Source organism: Rhea americana, unplaced genomic scaffold (genome assembly GCF_003343005.1).
Source record: "Rhea americana isolate MKP2758 unplaced genomic scaffold, rheAme1 scaffold_53, whole genome shotgun sequence".
NCBI classification, from domain to species: domain Eukaryota; kingdom Metazoa; phylum Chordata; class Aves; order Rheiformes; family Rheidae; genus Rhea; species Rhea americana.
Genome location: NW_028186679.1, coordinates 3,315,381 through 3,327,727, shown reverse-complemented (window position 1 = coordinate 3,327,727; position 12,347 = coordinate 3,315,381). Strand labels below are relative to the sequence as shown.

Genomic DNA, 12,347 nt, shown 5'->3' with positions numbered 1-12,347 from the left:
ACTGTTTCTTCAGCAGATATGATTGTATTTTAGAAACCTGATACATTTGTACTGTGCTGGATATAATATAAATACTTAATTGATCCAAAGAGGAAGCCTAATAAATTTTTTTTGAGATTTTTGTTTCCTAAAAAAGAGAAAAGGGCAATAGAAAAATTCTGGCAACAAAATATGGAGAGATTTAAAAGAGCAATRATCTTTCCTGCTGACTGGCTAAACAGCTTCTTACTGATCTAAAGCTTTYACATTTTGCAAAGCCTGGACAAAAGAAGAACTGCAGTTTCTGGTACTGTGATCTCATTCAAAAGTTGTAAAATGCTAAAATGAACTTCACAAAACATTCTGTTACTATTTCAATGACATGCCCCAAAGAAAAATCAGATCAAATCCCAAGATACTTAACAAGTGCTTCTGGGGAAACTCTGCATGAATGAATAGGCAAAAACAAGCACACAGAGGTGCTCTGTGACAACTAAAATTATAGTTCAGTAGAAAAGTCTGGCAGTAGTTCATGGCTGCTAGGAGAATCATGTACACATAATCTGGCTGTTCTCCTGTGAGAGCAGTTATAGTGGCATTGCCTGGCCCATGCACATGTCTTCTCTCTCTCTCTCTCTTTTTTTTTCCCAAGGTATATATTAGTCCTAGATCACTAGTTAAGAAGCATATTTGAAAGAAACTGTCATACAACTGGACACAGAACCTCCAAGACTTTTTGTTTCTAATTTGAAAGAAACAGTCCACTTCTGGGAAGGCATTCAGGACAGTGTTTGGCCAGTGATCTCCAGAACCAGTGTTATAATGTAAAACCGAAGGACCAACCCCAGAGATGTCCGGCTCTGTCATACAGGGAAGGATAGGGAAGACTTTTAGATTTATTTTGTATGTCAGCACTGAGCATTACACCATTCCCATTGAGCATTTTCAAGTCTGCAGTATGATAACACAACAGAAGGTGCTTCACATTAAGTAGCCTTTGTTAAATAGCCTTATATATAAATACATATATATATAGCCATATATATATTATATATTTCAGAAGAATTGCTTTATAGGAAGACATTTGTCTCATAATTCTAAAGTAGTCATGTTAGGGGGTGGGAAACTTGTTATTGCCAGAGCTTTTGCTGATAAAAATTCTGGAAAGCATACTCTATTGTATCTGCAGGTTAAATCTGTCTGACAGTCTAGCAAGAAAAACTGCAAGGAATTATGAAGATTCAAAACACTTATCTGAGGCACTGACACTGGTTGAAAAAGTTTAGCACGCAGCAATGTGTATCTGATCAGTAACATAAGCTACACRCACATTTGGTGGTACGACCTCCCCGTGCCTTGGACAGCTGTATGAATCACAGAGCGGTATTACACTGTGATTTCTTGTCAGCTCCAAAGGACAGCTCTCACAAGGACTACAGCGAATGTCATGAGGCCCCCGAAGATGAGAACAGGACACTACTGACAGTAGGATATACCTCTCAAAAATATCAAGTGCCTTCTGTGATCTTACTAAGATGTGGAAGTGCAAACACCTATGGACATTTATAAGCAAACTATTCAGCAAATGATTACTGCGGCGAAAGACATCAAGAAGAACTTTGACAGGGAAAGGCAAGACAACCCCCTTTCTTCTTTACAGCAGAGAGCTCTTCTTCCATCAGGAAGGTTACAGGTTCCTTGACTTGATTTAATAAGAATTTAATCAATAACATACAAAAGTCTTTTCTAAATCCAGTTATGCTTTCCAGGCTAAAGGTGCCTGGACTTGCAACTGTTAGTTTAAGGCATGCACTTGCTTTGTCAAGAGTTAGGGTTCTCTTTTTCTTCTACCTTGCAAAGGTTGGCTTGCTACTTCATTTTCAAGGGCTATCTTCATGGACTAGCTTCACTAAGAAAGCTAATAGTAGCTCCTTGAGCTATTTTTTTTTTTATGTTGCTGTAATGGAAGCCACTACATGCTGAATTATTTCTTTCTAGTTTAAACAGTCAATTGTGAATGATATTYAGCATAGGCAAGACACTGCTGAAAGCAAGGTAAAACAAAAGAATGTTTTCTCTGGGGGAGACTAGGAGAAACTGGGTGTTAAAATTTCTGGAGACAAAGGTTCAGAACCACAGTTTTGAGAGCCTAAACTCTTACTTGGGCTCACTTAAGGCATCAACCCCTAATATTCAGATTATGAACTTCATTTTTCTACATGCTGATAAGATCACAAATGCCACAGTCTTTGCCAGTACAGCTGGCTCAATGCTTTACTTCCACAACTGCATATGCCCATGTAAAGCAAGATGTCAGGAGTTCTAAATATCGCGGTACCAATGTCCATTTGGGATCTAGAAATTATGTCAAACCACAAGTCCTTCATTTGACACATGCACTCAAGAACTTCTCATGCACTGGCAGATTTACCAAGATAAAATGACTGGCACAAGAACTTCCTTTCAGACAGTTCTTGCTTCTAGGACTATTTATGCATTTTAATAAACATTCAGTGAAAGGGCTGTAACTTAGGAAAAAGGTCCAAGTCCTAACATAGCTGGTGCTGAGATATTTATTGCTGACCAAATTGTCTATAGTTTGATACCAGAAATGACTCACCTCTTCCCAGACCAAAGGCCAATAAATGGAGGCACAGATCTCAATGTGGAAGCACTAGTATGGAGTAGAAGCATCTTCCACTTTAAAGTGTCTAAGAAAATGAGCCAGGGATGGAAAAAACTAAAAGAGAATTTATGTTCCTCCTCCTCATACTACCATTTAACAGTCCTTCTCCCTTGTAGGGGAAGAGTGAAATTTTTAAAACGCATCTTGGGCACTCCCAACTGACTGGATTTCTTTATCCAAAATCTACTGTGACTTTCACAGTATTTCCAAAGAGAGTCATTTAAGATCACACCTTACACTGTGTTTTTTTTGACGAAGCAACTGCTAATTAGAAAGGTAGAGCTATTGAATGTAGCAGTGATTAATGCTTAATCACTGATGGCAGTAGTTGTACCCACTATTCAGAGGCACTGCACAGGATCTTAAATACTGCAACTTAGAGGCTGCCTCTTTTATTGAGGGGTAGGCCCTTGTAAAGGATTATATATACAGTTTTTGAATATGAAAATTTCTTTTTCTTTTCTTTTATTACTATTTTTTAATTCAAGACAGTAGCTACCAATAGGCAGAATAAGACTACTAGTTCACTTTTCCTAACTGGAATAGGTAAGTCACACCACCCTTTCAAGGAGCAAGGAACAGGCAATGCAGTGTTTCATTTAGAGCCATGGGAGGCTAAGAAACAAAAAAGCATTTTCAGAAAGCAGCTGTCCTGTCCTTTATACCTTCATCCACAGGAGCAGTCATTTAGGATACGGCCTTAACAGATATCACTGCTCACACAACCTGGATTTCTGTGCACATGCACACATGCCTACACACATACAGAAGAGGGAATCTCTGTAGAAAAAGCACTAGTGTGTTTCAAAAAGCATATCACTACTAATGAATACTGCTTTGTCTGAACAGACCAGTGTATCACCTTACATAGTAGAATAGCTTGTTCATATGGTTCTCTATTAAGGAAATTACTTAAAAGTTGGGATCATCAATTTTCATTTTAGATTTCAAGTTTTTACAAGAAAAAATCACATACAGAAATAATAAGCACCTCTAATTTAAAATGAGCTTATAGACCATCTGCCACAAGTTCTTTACGAACTTTTTATCCTATATAGACAACCTCTACAAATTGCTCCCACAAACAGCCAAAGTCAAATGTGAGTGTTTCTCCTGTTACACTAAACACTAAAACTTTAAGGAAAATCAGTTCTGTTCTCTCTCATCCCCAGTAAAAGGATCATTAGTTACACTGGGACATTGATGCCCTCTTGTACAAGCAATTCTGTTTTATTGGGCAAGAACCTACTCTTCTGTTAAGCCTAGTAGAATCCAGATGTATGTATTCTTTAAGCAAGAACAGATGTGCTGGAGGGTAATTAACTTATCCTTTCCAATAGGAGCAAAAGCATTTTTAACAGTGGTAAATTCAACTTCTCTAAATTTGGTTTGGTGGAAAAATGTTYCTTCATTTAGCTGTTAACTTTTAATCTCTCATAATTTTGCAGTTTACAGAAATTAGTCTTGTAATTCTTCCAACGAATTGTACTTGGATTTGGACTCTGTAAGATAATTATGTCAATCAAGCTGAAAGGAAACTCAAAGYTGTCACGGCTACCTCATGTATTTTGACAAGAAAAACAGGCCTTTCAGTGCAACAAATTTTGCAAAACCAATGTCTACAGCTGAGGTAGAATGTAGAAATTAAAAATAAAGTTAGGACTGTAGTGTGCAATTTACTTTACTACAGCTGTTTTCTACTCCAGTTCTTTCCATTCTACTGGATACAGTTAATGATCTCTGGTATTTTCTTGTCAATGTTCGGACAATCTTAAGAGTTAGGGATTTTTTTTTGATAAAATAAAAGACACTAAGAAAAAACCCAAGATCATGATAATTTATTATATCAAGATAAAATTTTTCATTTTTTAATGCTCTGAGTTCTGAAATTGCTTTGACATTTAAAATTATTTTGGCTAAGAGATCCATATACATACTAGTACCATATAACAGAACAAAAATAGTATCTTTCTTCCCAATGATAATTTATACTATATTAAATTGCTCTTTTTTTTCAAGAAAGACAGCCAGAGCTTTTTTTTATTTGTTGTAATAAATATCTTAGTAATATGGGATCAATAAGGAGGATGATCAGAATCTAATGAAGCATTTTTTGACATAGGAAATAAGTTCCTAACTTGAAGATTTAATTTGTCGTAACAGATATATATAAGCAAACTTTGACTAAAACTCAAGGTTTACCTATTTCATACCATGTTTTCTGCATTGCTGTACACAAAGAAAAGAAAAATACCAAAAACCCCACTCAATTTCAGCAACTAAGCATGTATCTCCAGGAAACTTTAATTCCAGCTCAGTGTTAATCAATCCACTTTCAGAGATGCACAACTAGCTATGAAAGATAGATAAATGTAGGATAGATTACTGAAGATACTTCAAGAAAAGGAGGTCATTTCATCATGTGAAAGGAGGCAGTCCATTACAGAAATCCTGSACCCTCAATTTTTAATCATCTCATTACTAGAAATGGCTTCCTAGAAGGCATGAMCTGCATCTCAAGGGGAATCCTTCTGGCTTCAAATTGGATTGCACGTGGGAAAAAATGGACTTTGAGACTTAAATCTCTTTTTAAAGATGAGAGGGGATTCTCTATATTAATCCTTCCACATATGAACTAAACCTGTCTATGTATTAATTCACAAAACTACCATACAAAGTGAGTAACACAACGTCAAGCATTAAAATGAGTATAGCTCAGTAATTAGAGTGTACACTACCAAATTTTTTTCATGAGGTAGAGCTTTTGTCTTTCCTTATGAGTAAGCGCTATCTGTCCTCTGGAACAACTCATCAAGGGTATCTGCAGAATACTCTGAAAACAAAAACATTTGGGAAGAACATTCTTTTTAATTGCACTGATGTGTCTGACTAATGAACAAGGTAATCAGGCTTATTTAGCTACACTAATCCTAGCTTGATCAATAATGGGAATGACATTGTTCGCAACTGATTAGGACTTGTTTTCTGAAAACCATTTTATAAACAAGAAGCTATCTAAAAGTTATTTGCTATCTGTTCCATAACCTTCCTTCAGTTCAGTACTGCTTTTTCCAACTCATTTTTGGTTCTGAATACAGACCATCATTTTACCCAACATTCATTGGAATAATTTCCTGAGCACAAAGATTATCTAAAAAAAAATATGTATATACTGTTAGCTTGCCTTTGTCAAATTAGATTCCCTTTTTAAACCACACGGAGTGCAACATGAAAATGAAAGAAACTTTACTTTTAACATTGGAAATTCCTATCCCATATATGATGCCAAATTTACTTGAATTTTCATTTATGTATATTCATTTTAAAAGGATTTAGAATTTCAAAAGTATATTCAAAATCTATTACTATTTTCAGGGTTAAGAAAAAAATATCAGAACAGCCCAGCAGAATAGAAATTCAGAGTGATAAACTGCTTGGAATGCAGGAAAAGACTAATAAAGACAGATATCATCTTCCCTTGGGTCAAAATTAATATTATCTGTGTTTCAATACATATACTTGAAATACATAATGGCATTGATTTTTTTTTTCTGTAACTAAATGTAAGTGTTGAATCAAAACCTGTTACATTTACATCAACATGTGGTTCTGGTTTCTTCTTTTGGGTTGTTGTTTGGTTATATTGTCTAAAAATCCCAAATCACATAGATACAAAAGAAGTATTTTTGTTTTTGATCCAAAACAAAATTTTGTATTTTATTTAGTGACAGTCCCAGAACATTATCATTGTCATCATTAACAAATTCAAAGAGCAGTATATATAGTATAATATAGTATGATATAATATAGTTACAGTAGTATAATATAGTCACAACACAGGAGTTCCTGAACTAACAGTCGCACAGATGAAAGTGTTCCAGAATGCAGTTTTATTTATGCTAAGCTTGTCAATGCAATATGATCACAACAGCTCTACCAAAAGGAGAACAAAAAAAACCCCAAAAAACAAAAAACAAACAAAAACACCCAAAAAACAAAGCAAGCCCAAACCCAAAAACCAACTTCACCTGGCAGAAAGTCTTACCAAAGTTACAGTGGCCATATGTTGAGACTTTACCACCTAATTTTCACATTTTCACATGCAGTCCTGCAAACACATTTTAACCAATCTATGCATTTGTAACACATCGCTTGATACTGAAAAGGGAAAAAATGATGAAGAGGATAATTGAAAGAATTAGATTTAGATTTAGGGTGCAGCATTCAGTCTGTTCTAAGTAATAAGAATGGGAATATTATGACGAATGTATTTTGCACAATCTGTTTAGCTACTTGAAACCTTACATTAAATATCTTCTAATATTTCTTAGTCACAGGCTACAATTTCGGCCTGTATCAGAAGAGTTTAGAAGAGCAAAAGAACACGACAGAAATGGGCACTAGGTTTACAGTGAATGTTATATAGGACAGGATGAGATGTCTAGCAGTGTAACTGCAAAAGGAATTATTGCTGCAATTGAAATGATATATATTAGGAATAATTAATGAGAAGGAATAGGCAGTGAGTATGAGCAAATAAGACTGAAGCAGAGTTCAAGAGTTTTCTTTTCTGATTGCAAGAAACAATACTGCCAACTCAAGAGCAATTTCCTGTTTTGCTGCATCWCCTCTATGCAAGTTATTTGTTTCCTTTAATGTCCCTTTAACAATGGAAAAAGGAGATTTAATGCAGCAGGATCAAGTTGGCTGCCCACACATCACACTTTTCTTCTAAACGAAGCAAGCAGGAAGAAGCCAGATGGCTGTGGTCTTTTCTGAAACTGTATCTCACACAGGCACATCAGTCAAGCAAGTGTTACTTAAGTGACTCAGCTGAATACAGCATCTCTTGTCAGGATTCTCTTGTCAGTATTGTCCAGACATTATTTTTTCTCCTATTGCAAGAGGCATCACCTTGCAGCTTTAATAGCACAGCTTATGACTGAGAGATGCTCTAACAGGAAATAAGGAGGACTTTAATAAGGATAATAAAAAGGTATGAAGCAAAAGACAGCTGCTGCTGGGGGAAAGACTAGAAAGTGCACCTTCTTTCTCAGTTTTCTCTAACTAATACATAAATAAAAGCATTTTGTTTCAGCACATTGACTTGTTCATTCACAACTACAGCATTACTAACCTTTAAAAACTATTTACATCACTGGTTTAGATATTTTTAAAGCAAACTTACCTGAAAGTCTTGATCATCAATTCCAAACCTCTCTCTTAGATTACGGAAAACCATTGGACAATATTCCTTAAATTTGAAATGACTTGGCATGTTTTCTCTGAAAGAATATAACACCAAATCAACTTCCTTCACCTGCATATGCAATTAAGTAACTCTGGAGTATTCTGTCCCAATACTGTTCATACAAAGCAGAGAATAAGCAGGTTTACAATTTCTCTCCTAATGCCTTCAAAAAAAGAATCAGATTTGGTCTCGGCGTGCTCTTTTCTTTCTTTATACCATGTTTTATAAATTTGTATACACATATTTATTTGTCTCTAACAAGGTATATCAGAATTGGATGAAATAAATTTTCATTTATGAAATTGCATTTTGATAGCTTTTGCATCTGGACTCAAAAGCAGAAAAGAACATTTTCCCTTTGCCCTGAAAGTCTTCCAAAGGTGAAAAGATACATTGGATTATAGAAGAATTACATCATGTGCGACACCAGAAAGTACTGACAGGATCAAAGCTTCAAGAAAATTGGGTTCATTGAGTATCAGGCTGCTTTTCATATTCTATTGTTAATTTCAGACATTATACTTGAGAAAAGTAATTTTGAACTTTGCCACAGAATGTAAGACACAAAGTAAAAGAATTATTCCTTTTTACAAGTATATTCTTAACATGAATTTCACTTATACATAAAACAATATTAACAGTTCTGTATGTCTGCATGCACTWTTTGTGGTGCAACTTTATTTTTAAGAGATGTGGATATTGCACTAAATCATCTTAATACTTTTTGCACTCATCTATGATTGATATGACTTCCTACTATGGATTATAAAAAGTTGCACATTATTCATCTTTGATATATGATTTAAATTCTCATTCTTACTCAAATATTTCATTTAAAATATTAAAAATATGTGTAAGTGAATTTATTTTCTATAAAAAATATACCTAAGTAAGCATGTGTATCAGCCACAAATAATCACAGAGTAGATCACTTAATATAAAAGATATTCATAAAGCATTAATATACCATATGGAAAAAGAATACTACCCAGCAGCCCCTCCTTTTGCTTTTTAGAACAGCACAGATGGTTATGTTTAACACAGGATTAAATTAATCATCAAAATTTCAGTCCCATCAACTGAARAATAACATCACTACCCACTTCTACAGAGAACTGTTACTTGTACTTACTTGTTGAAAAGGTGATTGTCCACCTTTATCTTTGAGTATGCTTTGAAATCATCTGGCATCAACATAACAGGGATTTGAACATGGCTCAGTTCATTGATCTAGAGAAAACAGAATATATTTTAGTTGCTGATCTCTTTGCAAAGATGCTGCATGTGACTTAATTGTAAAGAAGTTACTTGGCCTACTATTTCCTTTTTATGTGTTCTGGAATTAAGGCAACAGAAAGAATAGAAAAAGTAGATTATCTTTCCAAATTAAATGCATTCACAAGATCAACTGTATGGAAGAGAAGAAATAGCATTCCATATTTATAATAGTTTCAGGGAAGAAGTGTTTCAGAGCACTCCTGGAAAGTACTATTTATGAAAGGTCAATGAGGATGTCAGCAAAACAGTCTTTAATCTTAAAACACTCTTCCTGTTTAGTGAACTGAGCTACATTTTCTCTAGATAATTCAAAATTCTGTATTTTCAGTTACCGTTAACCTTCACAGTTTACAAACTAGTCTTAAACAGAAATTTTACTTACATACGAATGCACACATTGTGGACTCAATACGCAGAGATCTGTTTCTTATATAAGTGAGTTTAAAAAAATCTCAGCTGAGTTTTCATAAGTTACTGCATTAATGCCTTGTTTGGAACATTCAAGCTTAATTAGTTTATTTTTTTCCTTAAAAATGGGTGGAGAAATAAATTCTAAGTGTTTCCTTGGCTTCTTATATGCCATTTTTTCTTTCTAGTTTGAAATAAATACTGTTGGTCTTCTCAAGATTAGGATTTTATAAATACAGTAAAGCATCCACTTTTTTCAGAAGCATCCACTTATCGCCATGTCTTTAGCACAAAATGTAGAGAGGTTCACAATTACTTAGTTGGTAGGCATGTTTTTATTATTGCATTTATTAATCTACAATTATTTCAGTAATTTTTACCTACAACATGATAAACAACAGCCAGCATTGTTAGCTTGCAGTAGTTCTTTCAGCTCACTAACAAGATATCCATTACAACAAGAGTCACCAAATAGCTACTCGATAGATTTTATCTATATTCTTGCAATGTTTTAGACCCTGGTCATGCATCTTGACTTACATTATCAAACCTTTCTGCTCATTCAGAGCACATTTTGCTTTAGCAAAATGCGAATTCTTGTTATATGAATGGAAATGCACTATAGAGGTGGCTATAACCAAACAGGGGTGACCCTGTGCTTCTCTTAGCAAGGGTTGTGCTTATCCAACAGTGCTTTCCAACCAGGAAGTTGTAAGTTCCCAGTAAATGCTATGCTGCTTAACAGAGGCTTTTTGAGAAGCCTTCATTGAAATAGCTTCAGGTTATATATATGGGAGGAAAAAATGCCCTAGCTAATAGCAAGCAGAAGCTTTTACTGAATGGTCTTCTGCAGAATTGAAGTTAAAAAAATACGGTGAGAAGCCTTTTCACTTTTAAACAGAGCAAAGAAACCAAAGCAAGCAGGTAGGTCAGATAGCCTCAACACTTTTCAATATTTTAAAGTCTCAATAAAGCTCCTCTAGTCACATCTCATTTCTGTTATTCAGACCCCTGCAGCCCACAGTAAAGCAGATAAAAATCTGTTGATTTTACTTTATGAAGTACTTTTTTGTAAAGCCCTTAAAAGCTCTGCAGTTATTTAACAGAGTCCAGAAATGAAATATGAAGATATCTGAGATTGGCTGAACAACATGCTCTTCTTTAAGTTCTAAGGAGAGTGCTTCTTCCTCCTTCCAAAGGGAGAGAAAGGAACTTCAGTAAATTTGTGCAAATACAGCTGTACAAGCCTAATAAATCACACTGACACCTCATTAACTACGACATAAAATAACAAAACATTGATCGAACATCACTACATCTAACATACGCACTCGTTACTATAGTCGGTGTCACTATACAGCAATCTCACCCTGCAGCTGCAGGACACTTCATGCATCTGCAGAACCAGTCTGACACTTCCTGGGTCTGCAGAACCAGTCTAACTGTTGTACAAAAACACTAGAGACAAGTAGATGTATTATACAAGGAAACAGATACGAAGCTTTAGTAGGTAAYTCTGTATAAGCACATCTATTTTAAATTGCTAGACAGTACAACAAGTTCCATATTTGAAAAAGGGATAGCAAAGACCTGCATGCATTACCACTTCAGCCCAAAGTGATCCCAAGAACAAGTTTAGTTGAATACTGTTAATTATGCTGATTATTAAATTTGTGCTATAAAGGCACAGTTTCAATTATACCTGTAAGTCTTACAATTGCCATCTGTATAACTGAACCACTTACTCAAATGTACTTATGTTTACATATTTTATTCTAAACAAGAATTCTAAAATACTTCTCCCACAAGGTTCTCTATAAGATGTGAAGGCAAACCCCCCGTTTCCCTCCCCCATCCGAACACACCATGCACACCCCATCACCAGCTAAACTTCTATTTATTTATTTATTTATTAGGAGATTCACCCAACTCTGAAGTATGTGAAAGTAATTTCTCTAATGTTTTAGGCAATTCCTCCCTAGTAGAAGAGAAAAAAACCCAAACAAATCAAAAAATCCCCCAAAACCCCAGATGATAAACATACAGTAAAAGTGACCTTTGTTATAGCATACCAGCTGAGTAATGGCATCTCCCAGTAGCACAGGCCACCAATTAATTTCAAACCCTGAAGTATAAGTCTGGCTCTTTGTGCAATAAATACTTTTACTACAGATCTGAGCAGGCCAAGGTTGTAGCCTATGCAGCATAGGAATGACGTGGGTATTCCTTCCATTTTGGTGGAAACTAGAACCAGATAGGGCGGGGGTGGCAGAATGACAACAATAAAAAAAGAAAAACAAAATGAAACAAAGCAAGCCTTGAAAAGCTAAGAAAAAAAAAAAGGAAAGGTCGAAGGGAGCAATTCTTCACTTTGGCATCACTATGTAAATAAATCATCATGCTAAAATGCACAGAAAACATCTTGAGTCTTCTAAGATCAAATTTTTGCTTCTCTATGCTTTAAGATCACATGTCACAAAATTTTAAATAAAATGCATGTGATACTAGCACCAAGTATTTTGTGCATCTCCTCAGTTATCTATTAAATACAACTAGCTCCCTTAACAAGAGCAAATGAAATGTGATTGTGAGGGTGAAAGTTCAGTATTCCTAATTACAACAAAACTGTTTTACAATAGCTGTAATAATTTCAGAAGAAATCAGAAATACCATTTTCCTCTCATTAGTTTCTTCAAAATGTAACAAAATTATAAACAAGAAATAACTTTCCACAAAAGATAATCA

The 12,347-nt window shown here is 34.9% G+C and overlaps 1 protein-coding gene across 1 annotated transcript in view; it reads right to left on the bottom strand.

Moving 5' to 3' along the window:
• PIP4K2A (phosphatidylinositol-5-phosphate 4-kinase type 2 alpha) overlaps positions 1–11,034 on the bottom strand; it is a 52,636-nt gene extending 41,602 nt beyond the window's left edge. Inside the window, exons 1-3 of the mRNA XM_085318344.1 lie at positions 10,972–11,034; positions 9,049–9,146; positions 7,854–7,950 (exon numbers count right to left, since the gene is read on the bottom strand). Of these exons, the coding sequence (XP_085174470.1) occupies positions 7,854–7,950; positions 9,049–9,146; positions 10,972–10,998 (222 nt within the window). The 5' untranslated portion in view covers positions 10,999–11,034. The remainder of the gene's footprint in view (positions 1–7,853; positions 7,951–9,048; positions 9,147–10,971) is intronic.
• Between the last annotated feature and the right edge of the window lie 1,313 nt (positions 11,035–12,347).